The following is a 12,717-nucleotide window of genomic DNA, read 5'->3' on the forward strand; positions in this document are numbered from 1 at the left end:
TGGAATCATGTGTTTTGGTTGATAGAATTCGGAAACAACAACTCACTCCTGCCCCGCGAGATCATCATTTCAAAATTATTTCAACACAACAAAACCTTGATGGTAAGGATCTGATTTCAGGTCTAATGTGAGTGATGATTTATGTGATTTTGAGACTGGTGAGGCCATGACATTGTCACTTATTCTACAGAAAAGAATTCATATACAATCTTGCTTCTTGTTTCACTGTATTAATGAGAACTTAATATCAAATTCCACAAATTTCTTGTAAAATTTGTATTGTGTGTATAAAGTATAGTAAACGATAGCTCTATCAGTATTATGGTGATAACAATACATCATTGTCATCATCATCATCATCGTTTTGTCACCTGCCTGCCTGGAATAATTTGACATAATTTTGAAAGCTCCTTCATATGGTCCAATCATCATTTGTTATGATTTTTCAAGCCTTCAAGCCTTGGGACCCTTCTGCCAGGCAGGCATATAATATGAAGTCTCTTGTAACATACCTTTAAATAATCAATGCAATGTTAACTGCCCACTGCCCACCCATAGTGAAGCCAATGAGATCGACCTGGGTCAGAACACGAGGATAGGCACCAGGCGGTACCTGCCTCCAGAGATCCTGGACGACACGATGATGCGGAACTCCTTTGACGCCTACAAGATGGCCGACATGTACTCCTTCGGCATGGTCCTGTGGGAGATTGCCAGGAGATGTGTCACGAGAGGTGAGGAGAAGAGACGAATGGGGGGGGGGGGGGGGAATTCTTGGAACTCCTACTCATGGGATGTCTCTTTTGCTGCAAGGAAAGAAATGTGCAGAGCCCCTTCTTCCCCCACCTATTAACCCATTCCTTACAGGAGCCTGGTATACTAGGTTCCCAAGATGTAGATGAGAGTGTCTGCATTCATAGCGTAAATTCATGTTCATTTGTGATATGCTGACCAGAGAAATGACTTTGATCAAAAGATTAGAGTTTCTTCTGTCAATGCCTAATGGTGAATGTGCATTGCATACAGTTTTTCGAAGCTATTGCATCATATTTCAGAGATGTCTTATAGCTTTTATGTCTTAATAAAGTCTACTGAGATTGAATTCCTTTTTGCCTCTCACAAAATATTCCTGAATTTCCTGTAAGTTTCAAGCTGATATCAAGCAAGTGGCAGTTATGAAGGGCAGATGAACAATGTGCTGTAAGAAATGTGTGGCCTCTTGTAGACCCAATATTTGTGCAAAAGTAGCCAGGGGATAATGCAGTTGCAACTGGGAAGGTATTACTTACAGAATTTGCTCCTACAAGATCGTGTCCAATTTCCACTTCTCTGTGATGTGAAAAGTCGGCTAACTGAAATTTCACTGGTCAAGGTCAGATGCGTGCATGTGCCAAATGTCTCACCGCTGCATGCTTGCCTCCCTCCCCAGGTATTGTCGAAGACTGCCAGCTGCCATTCTACGATGCGGTTCCCACGGATCCCAGCATCGAGGACATGAGGAGGGTGATAGTACTGGAGAGGAGGAGACCAGACATACCAAACAGATGGAGTGGGGATGATGTAAGAACTTTTCTTCTCCTCCTCCTCTTTTTGTTTCTTCTTCTGTATCTCATCCAAGTTCTGTTTCCTGCCTTTTGCAAAATTTGCTTTGATTGCTCCTATCAGAACCATGTGGCAGGAATCAACCCTGACTAAAGTAATTTTCCATAGTCAGATGCACTTTTGTGCAACTTTTTGATAGCTGCACCGTTGCTTGGAGAGGCAGTGTGTTTAACCCTTAGGCATGTAGACGTTTACGGGCAGAGTTTACCTCTTCCTACTTAAGGAGGGAGTAAATTTTGCGCTCTTTTGCATGCATCTGGAAGAGTGAGTTCAATATCTTTGGACATTAGAAAGCAGAGTTGGGATGATGAAGGGATTTGAACGCTAAGTGGAGAAGCACTCTCACGCAGCAGGGCAGACATGGGGAACTTCATTGGTGTTTTGGAGGAGTAGCCATAGGCAAAGCAAGGGCTGAAGGGTCGACACGTCGTGGCATAGATCTGTCACAAAAGATGAAAATCTTTAACAAAGTGTCTATCTTTTGAAATGTTACCACTTGCACTGAAAAGGAAAGCCTATGTAAGTGGAAGTTAAATCCCACAGTAGATTTCTTGAATAATTAATACACACTGCTGTGTGTTTTCCTTCTGCTATTACAGATACTGCGCACGGTGTCAAAGGTCATGTCGGAGTGCTGGAACCAGAACCCCGCCGCCCGGGTGACGTCGCTACGAGTCAAGAAGACGTTAGCCAAACTGCAGGAGAACGAGTACAAGGTGTAGCTGTGGGCCGCGGCGAAGCGAGAAAGCCAGAATTCCACGGACTGTGCGCTTTCCGCCGCTCGACAGGTTCGCAGCCGCTGGACTGCCTTTGTGCACATGTAGTTTGCACCCCTGCACCATAGTCATTGGGCCTATAACAAACGTAAAGATGTTCAAAAAAATTAAAACACAAAGACTCGTGTCCCGCAAGGTTGTGAAGAGCATTGCAGTCATGGTTTGGACACCAAGTGTCTCCGTATAGGAAGAATGCTATGGAAGGTGGATGTAAACTTCACTCGTCCTTGTTGCCAGAAAACTGGACATATGACGTGACCACGTCTCAGAGGCGAGACGTTTCGGCACAGCCCTTCTCAGCCGACTTGTACTGAGGTAGCTGGCGGCAACTTGCTTTGTGGAGGAAAAAACACAAATTGAAAAGATGAAACAAAACTATGGTACTTATGCCTCACCAAAGGTATCGGCCTGGATATGATGAGAGCGCTCACGAGGACCGACGTGGCAGAAATGATTTTAAAGTGCTGTGATGGGCAACGAGGGTTGTTACCATGTCCACATGGGTTGTGTATTTCAGGGTGCAAGTACTTAAATCGTAGGAAGGAGGGGGAAAAAAGCAACAGATCACGGTGTAACTGTATCCTCAGACTCTGTACTATGCGAAAGTCCTCACTTCATTTCGATGTGTGAGATGGACTCAGTACTTCAGCTTCGTGGACCCGCCCAGGGAGAAGAGAGACGAGTACTGCGGGCTGGGCCCTCCAGGTAGAGAACACGAGTACTAGACTTATGCAGTACCAGTAGATTTTTTTGTAGCTGCCACAGAACCCAGTCCCGGTCGTCCATCAGAAGTCGGGGACAGCCGGGGGTAGACGACCAGGAGTAGCTTCAAACTGTATTTATGATTCTGAGCACGAGAATTACGGCTAGTCACCGAGTCTAAGAGTACTTAATTCAGATGACCTAAAATGCTCTGTGATGGCCGAGTAGCTTGTATAAGATGGGGCAAATTCAGATGTGAGATGGGAATGATTTGATATTAAAAAGTGCCAATTTTTTATCATATGTATAAACATATCTATATATATATATGAGCTGCATGTACATATATATTGTAACAAAGATGTAATATCACAACTCCAGGAGAAACACTCTTATTTTCAGTTGATATGTAAAACAGCTCTAATGTCATCCTCAGTCTTGTAGAAACAGAATCTAGATCAACTCCCTGTCAGCCATAGATCTGTTCTTGAAGAGTTCTATTTAGTGTTGATAATCGTAAGTGCTTTCATTCATACCAAACGGGGCTTCTAACTGACACGTCCTATAATCATCAAAAGTACAGGAACACTGTTACTACACTTTCCCATAGGTCAGTGTACCTTTACCATTGAAACGTTTTTGTTGATTTTAATTCGCTATTTATACTTGTAAGATCCCACTGGCATATATTGGTAATTTAGAATCTCAATTTTTCCCACTATGGTTATAGTTCTGATATTAGATTTCAAGAGAAGTCAGAACTTCCATTCGTTCTACTTCAGATTTACCAACAACAAAAAGTAAAATGTACTCTGGACCACATCCATAAAGAAATACCATCACAAATATAGTGATTTAGAAGTTTTATGTGTTTATTTTCCTTGTTTTAATCTTATTATGCCAGATATCAGGTAATGGATAGCTTGATCTTCGAGCAGTTTGTCTACACTCAATTCACACACATATCATACTTTTTCCATCTGTTTTTGCTCTGAGAAAATATTGAATAAACATTTGTCCTAATATTCCAGAAAATCGTTTATAAAGACGAGCTTTTAAAGAAGTCACCCAAATTATAAACATGATACATACTGAGAGAGTGTAGACAATTTTAATTTCAATTTACTTCATTCAACACTCCTTTCACCTTGTTAGAAGCGTGAAAAGTGTGAAACGTTCCCACGTGGAATTGATGAAAATTGAAGACCTGAAGAAGAGATTCCAATCTGAGTGAATACCATGCCCCATCACAACATGCAGCTCTCTGAAAATATGCTTTTTTTTTCTATCAAATTGAACAGATTTGCCAAATTTCAAAGAATGAATCTGAATTGTGATGAACAGCGAATTTGGAATTGTACAGTTTTTACCTGGAAGAAATTTGTAAACATGTCACTGTGTGATAGCTAAAGATAGTGTTCTATCAAAAACGTGATTCTAATGTCACCTTTTATTTAAACCGTGTACAGGAGATGTGTAGTAAAATTGATTAGTCTATTATGATTTTGGAATTTCGGTTTGAAGTTCTGTACTCTCTGTAGATATACTGTATATGTACTGTACTATAACCTTGCTTTGTTATCATTTAGAATAGCAGATTGAACCGTGTCTCACCAATGATAAAGAAAAGCAGTATTTTTTTATATTACCAATCACTGTAAACAGACACGCCATGTTATATAACCACACATGTAAACCGTGCAAATGGTTCCAAACAGTTGCTATTATGTGATTTATTATTCTTTGTCAGGGGTCATACGTATTTCTGTATTCTTGTTTGTTTACAGCCGAAAAAAACACAAACAAACAAAGGGAAAATAAAAGCCCCTAAATACTTTATGTTGATAGCTCGTGCTGGTACAAACTTAGCTGTGATGAATAAGGCAGCCAATAGTATTTATCAGTACTGTGTTTTCGGTCCAAAGTAGGCATCCAGTGCATGTTGATCCTGCTGGAGGCGAGGGATGAAAGTTAAAGAAGGAAATATATTGATGTGGATTTTGGTTCATCCAGGTAGTATGATAAAAGCACGTAATTACAATGTAAATCTGTTCAACCACCTGGGCTTACTTGTGAAAATCACGGAGAGAATGTGTGGCTCGTGAGCATTCATCTGTGATGGGTAAACGGGCCATGTTCCCGCCTTTATTGTTTGTACGTCGAGGAATATTCCAGATCACTGACTTGTATGTTGGTGAAAGGTTGTGCTGGAGTGCCCCCCTCCCCTCAAGGAAAGGATTTTCCGTGTTCACATACACAGCTTCACGCACTCCTCTTTCAAACCATCTGGTTTCCTTTTCAATGATGTCGACTTCGTAGTCACAACTCTTTGATTTTCACAAGTAAGTCCAGTTGAGCAAACTTAATAATGTGTTTTTGAAAGAAAAAAATAGGTTTTATGTGGTTCAAATTCACTCCAGTACTTCCGTGAAGGTGACCTCACTGCTTGTAGTTGAAACAAATTAAGTATCCCACATGAACGTCACTCTAAGTGATATGCCAGTGTTCTGTTGGGTTCCTGGAGTGTTCAAAGCATTGAAGATGCATGTTGAGAGAGTGGGCAAAGTAAGGCTTGCTTTTTAGGTCTTTTCCATAAGCAAGAGAGAATGAAATTTATCAATAATTTTTAGCAAGATAGAATGAAATTTATCATTAATTTTAGCAAGAGAGAATGAAATTTATCATTAATTTTCAGCAAGAGAGAATGAAATTTGTTATTGTTTTTTATCAAGGCAGCTCACCATTTTGTGGTGAAAAATATTGACATTTTGTCTGGTTCTGATAACATGAATAGAGCTACCCTGCCCAAAAAGTTTTTTTTTTTCACTTTTTTTTTTTTCACCGTAGTAGTATTTGCACAGGTCCACCAATGTTTGAGGTACTAGATCTTGTGTGATTGTACAGAAACGTTTTGTTTTACATGACAAGACCGAAGAAAATCTTGTGATACTTGGTTGAAATGATCACCTGCGTGAATGGAATTAAAGCCCAAGTGGCAGGAACAGATTAAGGCCGTGACCATTCTATTTTTTTCCCCCATTCTTAGAATAGATAAAAGTCCAATTGATACATGCCCTTGTAATATTGGAAAGTGGTATGACTGCATAAGCAGGTCCTTGTATGATAAAAAAACATTTTCTGCTTTTGTTACTCAAAGCAGTAACTTTATTGACTTTAAGAAAGATGATGTCACCCAAGACTTGTTAAAGGATCATGGCATACAGTATATTACACTGCCCTGCACCTGTGCACTGCTTATGGTAAAGATGTTAAGTTTTAGCATTTACAATCAGCTCAGTTGTGTTTTAGTGTACTCTCATTTATTATTTTTTCTTGTTAATTTGTGGGTGATTTGTACAAAGAACCACTATGTTGATATTTATATTTTTCTCTACTTAGTATTATGATGGAAGTTATGTGAGTGAGACAGTGAGAGGGAGAAAGAGAGAGAGAAAAAAAAATTGAGAGCTGGCACACGGTTGTACATTACTTCTGCCTGTAAATATTCATATGTACTACGATTGTACAACTACATGATTATACGAACCAGGCGTTTACCCATGAAAAGTCAACTTCTCGTAGACCTCAGCTGTTCTATTCCCGTGTCAGTAGTTTACCTTTTTCTGTTGAATTATCTAGTGAGATTATCATTATACCTTATTTTATACAGACCATTTTATCATCCTGTGACAATAAGTGTACTATTTGTTGCAGGTATAGGTACTACTGATATGTGCATATCATTTCATGCCCCTGACGTCGTACTAAATGATTATTTACCTCCAGAAATTCTGAAATTGATATCCTATTTTTGAGGAATCTTTTCAAGTTGTTTACTTTTTCTTTTTTTATGTACTCATATTCCTAGATGGTCCTTTTGTTTGGTATTATGTTTCTAGTCCATGACATGAAACCAATTGTTTCACATGGATATTCGCCTAGAAATGATTCACACAAGGTGTCAGAACTTCACCTAATGATGATATCCCTCAGAGAAAAACAGCACTCTTATTTAATCATGCACCAAATAGATTCTTATTATTCATTTGTATGTAAATGTAGGTGTATCATAACAAACAGGAACAACCTTTACGTTTCCAGAATGCAATCGCCCACGGCGTGAGGATGCAGCGATGTTCCTGTGTAGGGTATAGGATCAAAAAATCTCTTTAAAAGCTTATGACCAAGTTTGCAGAGAAAGACAGGAATTGCTGCAGAATTACTGTTACGTTTTTATGTAAAGACACTGCCTAATGGGGGAAAATAATTCGACAATGTCGGGACTTTTAACGTCTAGTAATTGTAAGGGCATTATGTATCGATAGGTGTTTCAGTAACGTGCCAGTGTTATTTGTGTAAGCTCGCGTGAGCAATCCAGTACTGCCGAAGAGTAACAGAATATCCATTATGATCCATTACTTTGGTTTTTAGAGTTATTAGTTATTTTCAGGCATGCTCCTGAAGGCGTTTTTCCACATCAATTTTCAGATTTCATATTGTCTTGACTCCGTTGCAATTTGCATCAATAATGACATTGTAATTACAAAAATTTGTAATTCGAATCCAATGGAGCACCATCATTCATTAGCTCACTCGCTAACACAGTGGTATATGCACATTGCATTACTGGGTTTAATGCATATGAAATGTACTTAAGATAGAAGCAAGGATCAATTAATAAATGTATTTCATCTTTCCCATGTGCTAGGACTTGTTATGTCTACTACCAAAAATCACAGCCTTCACTTGTATTGATAGCTTGCTCTTACATAGCAAGAACCAACACACCTATGACTTCACTAGTCTCCCATTACTCCATGCTTTCATCAGCACAGTGTTAAAATCAGAGGAGACAATGTACACATTGCACAAGTACTCGTGTCCGTGCACAAAATTATACCTTGATGGTAATAACTTCGCTTGGTACTAACTAGGTAGATGTGTGTCTTTGCTAACAGGAACTGGGTCTTTTTGCAGAAAGAGTCGCTTTTAAAATGAAAAAGAAAATTGAACTTGACCCAATTTTTTCTCTTCAGCCATTCACCGTGTGTAATGTAGAATACCAGCACAATTTATTTACCAGTAATAACAGCAACGTATGCATGGCTGGGATCCTGTAACAATCGTCTGATAGAAGGCTTGTACTCTTTTTCTTTATCCCTCACTGATTTCATTTGGCTTCCCATCATGCACTCAATTGTTTGCCTCTGGTTTTGTAGTATCCATCATTGTACAATACGACTTTCATGTACCATCTTTTTAAGTTGTGTATTGTGATTTATATGCAATTATTTTCATTTGCAAGTTTGGAATACTGACTCTAAAAAATTGATAGCGTTACAGAATACACTTTGTGTTTCATGCGTTAAACAGGGAATAGTTATTTCATTACATTTCTTAGAAGAACATATAACAGCACTGAATATCCAATTTTTGGGGTGTACCTGCCCAGGTAATCTCTCACGTTACATTGGAGACAAATGTAGTCCTTGATTTAGGTTTGTTGGAACCGATGATTATTTATTAACAAGTGTGAATGTATACCCCTCCATCTCCATCAAAATTTTAAAAAGGAGAAAAAAAGATTCAGATATTCTCTGTACGTTCTATGTTAGCCATTCTACAATTTTTGTGTTTAAGTTCAACTGTAGTACAGTGTGTAATGCTATTGATGGGGGGACGTTTTTGTGCTCAGGTGATGTTCGTAACTTGTAGAGCGACTGGACAGGGCATGATGCGATTACTGTGGTAACGTGACCGCGCCCAACCACTTCACCAAGCATTCCCCGTCTCTGCAATGTTATGCTTGGCCGACCCATTGTTACTGCAGTCTTACATGTCTATCCCATGTTTGCTAGTCCAAATGAAGAGCAACCACAAAATTTGTTTTTTGACATTCTGTCCCCTACATTTCCACGCATCATGTATTCATTCAAGAGTAGCAGGCAGAGAGCCAATTTCTGACTCGCTGCTTCCAGCCGTCTTCAGTTTTTTCGAGTGGAAGAGGGAGCAGGGAGGGGCAACCTGAAGGAGTCGTCCTAAAGTTTAGGAGGACCTTTGGGTCTGGTGTAAGATTACTAAGATATTCAAAGTACAGCTTTGAGAGGGAAATGTGTACATATTTAGAAAGAAAAAAACTTTAGTATCCTGTAGGCTTGTACTGGTAGGCCGTGGAGGGAGTAAGTTGATTCCCCCCTAACAGTTACTACTTTGTTAATAATGACTACATTTTCAATAAAACGTCTGAAAATCAGAGTGAGCACTGTGCCATTTTTCTCTTCACTGAAGCGTCGAAGTGCAAAGAGAGATTTCAAAAATACAGCCACTTTAAAAATGATAAAGTTTGTTGGTGTTTGAGTAATGTTACAGTGTATGACATGTGTGTGTGACCCTTTTATGTGTTGTTCGTATGAAAGATCAATATCACATTTACCACATCGTAGAACAGACCCCACAAAATTAAAATTGAAAGTCAATGAAACTTCTCACACACAATGAAATTTGACATAAGTTGAGACACAGATATGTTTTTGCTTTTATTCTGTTAAGCCCATAACAGACAATCTTAATCACATACAAGTCCACATAAAATAGCATAAAATAAGTATTCTCTTTGATTCACACATAGCTTAATCTTGGTTTTTTATCTTTAAAACATTCGCTTTCTGACATTTTATTCAACCTCAATAAATGTGTATGCAGATTGAGAGTCAAGGTGTTATTATTTCTCAATTTGCAAAGGCACAAATTACTCTAGCTCCCAGAACATACTGCATTTCAATGTAAATCCAACATTTTCATATACCGGTAATCTGCTTTTCAATACTCTCAACCTGGTATATTTCGCATTATACAATTTTTGCGAGTTTCACGAGTCAACCAATAATTGGAAAATCAACAGACTGCAAAAATCTTGCCTCCCGTAATACACCTGCCCTGTATACTGTCTCCAACACTGGATATTGTCAACGTTTCTCCTGAAAAAGGGATGAAATATATTTCTCCATTCACAACCGTTCTCTATCACAAATTCAATCACTTGCAAAAATTGTCTTACAAGTCTGTATTTGTAAAATATGCTTGGGAAACACACGACACATTCTTCATTCATGTGTATTTTCCTTTAAATCTTGACAATTTATGTTCATATGTGAGGCAGTATATGGATGAGAGCTAAGCTGCAAGTGTTGTTCTCTATGGTGGCTGCAAATGATGCACCGCTATGGTGCCTTCAAATGATACAAAGCATGGGTGTTTTAGTGTTTGTTTTGTTGTGGGGGTGGTTGCCTTCAGTTTCATCAGTCTTTGCTAGATTCTGTGGAATTGCCTCTGGCAGTATATTCAAGAGGTTTTTGAGTGCAACAATTATCTTGACATAAAACAGAAGAAAAGAAAGAACAAACCAAGCTATTGATAATATATTATGACTATTTAATAAGGCAGTGTAGTATTTTTTGGGGAAAGGAGAGATACAATTTGAAGGAATTTATCTGATTTTAGAGCCAAACTCAAAATCAAGGACTAATAAAGAGTTTCAACAGGAGAAAGACAGCAGAAAGTCGCCACTAATCCGGGACAGTCTGAAGACAACATGCTATGACATACTCGTTAGAAACCTACACATGTCATCGACTGATCATTAACTGGCACAAATAAGAGCGGCAGCAAATGTATATCCAGATCAAGTTGACTGTCAGACCATAATCCCACCTAGTTTGTTGAAGTGCTTTCCTATCTATTCTTTGAACAAGCCAAAAAACACTGCGGGCCTGGCAAATTTCAAATCAGGTTACATCCATGATAGTGACAATACATGTGGGTGAAGAGACTTTAACTGGGGATTGAAATTAATAATATAGAAACAACCATGTGTTCCATATGCGCTGTCACACTTCAACACAAAGCACATGCACATACACAAATATTATTTTCTGTGTTAGGCTAATTCTTGAGTCAGTTTTTAGAGAAATTCATCGTCTTCATGCCTCATCCCAGTTACTTTACTTCTACTAATGACAGATGACATTATTGTACACCCTAAACAACTGTGGTAGCCCTCCTTTCTTTGGTATTTGCAATGTCACCCAGGAAACAGATCCTGGTTTTTACGGAATACCTCTCGTGCATTTGGTGAGCATTTCGTCTCAAAATTGGCGAGAGCACAAAAGAAAATGAATTATAAAATTTTTCGTCTGGTTCCCCTCTTGCTTTCCTCTTGTGGTTCAGGCACCTGCACGCAGCCACAGGATGCCTCTTGTACGTGGAATGTTAGCAACATGCTTGCAAGCTCTTTATTTGTTTATCTGTCGTGGTAAGGCACACGTCGCCTTATCCTTTGTTCAAGGCCACACAATCGTCCATCAAAAGTGCCGCAGACTCACAGGGCTACCGCCTTTAACTGTAACCATTATAATTCTATACAAATGGCAAGACGACGCACAATTGAATAATTTCCTTGTCCACTTTACAATCCCTCTAAATGATCTATGTACTACTCCTTTGCAAAAATATATTATACTAATCTCGAATGACCATCAAATATGATCTTTGCCACTGAAATAAATCAGCAGTCAATAATGCACCATGATCATACACAGCATTGTGATTTTTACAGACATACAAAAGCATGTATAAGTAGAAATCCATTGCAATCCAAATGGGGCAGCACTAGAAACAGAGACAGAAAGAAAATTGAAAGCCTACATTTTCCTTTCCCCTTCACTTTGTACATTGGAGCTCTTCATTTTTCTTTTTCAAATTTCACAAGATCACTACAAATTTCGACTATATGCCACAACTGCAAGTTACAGATCACATTCTAACATGACTTTTGGTTGTCTGCTAAACTAGCAATTGCTCTACAGTTTGTCACACAGGGGCATACACTTGCCTTCAAACATTTACAAAGTTTTAAAAAGATATTTCTCCTTTGTTTTTATCTCTGCACATCAAACAGATATTTATATTCTATACAGTTCAGTCTCCATGTAGCATTCAACCCCATATTCTATTTCATTGTATACCATGTACTTAGCCTATGCATACTTACATGTACATACATACATACATACATACATACAACATACATACATACATACATTTTGAAACATGGAGGTTGACCAACTTTAAGCCTGAATACTACTTAGTTCATATTTGCATGCTGCCAAGCATACACAAAATAACAAATGCCTTTTTTTTTTCTTTTCAATTATCATATGACTGGACTCTTATCTTACATGATATACATGTATTCTATTGTAAATAATCTATACCTATATCAATACGATATCTGTTATTAACATTATTTCATTTAAGACAATGTTGAATTGAACAAAATATATACAAACATGTTCTAAAAGACATTTGCTGCCTTCCTGATGGAAAAAATGAGTTGTGAGGGTAGAAAAAAAATCCTTTTCTACCTCAGCTCTATGCATACCTAAAGTACTGATAGCAAAATTATTTGAATACAGTCCTTCTTGTACACACACACATCTTTTAGGTCTGTCTAAATATCTAGTCACAAGCAAGCACAAAGAAAAGGGAAAATAACTTACAAGTAAAAATTCTTACAAATTCATAATCATATCAGTCTAAAAGTATATTGCAATGATCTTTATGCTTTTATGTACGTACA

The 12,717-nt window shown here is 38.3% G+C and overlaps 1 protein-coding gene across 1 annotated transcript in view; it reads left to right on the forward strand.

Moving 5' to 3' along the window:
- Nucleotides 1-2,349, forward strand: part of LOC139732809 (bone morphogenetic protein receptor type-1B-like) — an 88,124-nt gene extending 85,775 nt beyond the window's left edge. The window contains exons 8-10 of the mRNA XM_071643651.1: nt 559-734; nt 1,430-1,560; nt 2,202-2,349. Coding sequence (XP_071499752.1) covers nt 559-734; nt 1,430-1,560; nt 2,202-2,324 — 430 coding nt within the window. The 3' untranslated portion in view covers nt 2,325-2,349. The remainder of the gene's footprint in view (nt 1-558; nt 735-1,429; nt 1,561-2,201) is intronic.
- Nucleotides 2,350-12,717: the final 10,368 nt, after the last annotated feature.

This window comes from Diadema antillarum, unplaced genomic scaffold, assembly GCF_040938485.1.
Source record: "Diadema antillarum isolate AM-2024a unplaced genomic scaffold, OU_Dant_1.0 seq00000451_RagTag, whole genome shotgun sequence".
NCBI lineage: Eukaryota > Metazoa > Echinodermata > Echinoidea > Diadematoida > Diadematidae > Diadema > Diadema antillarum.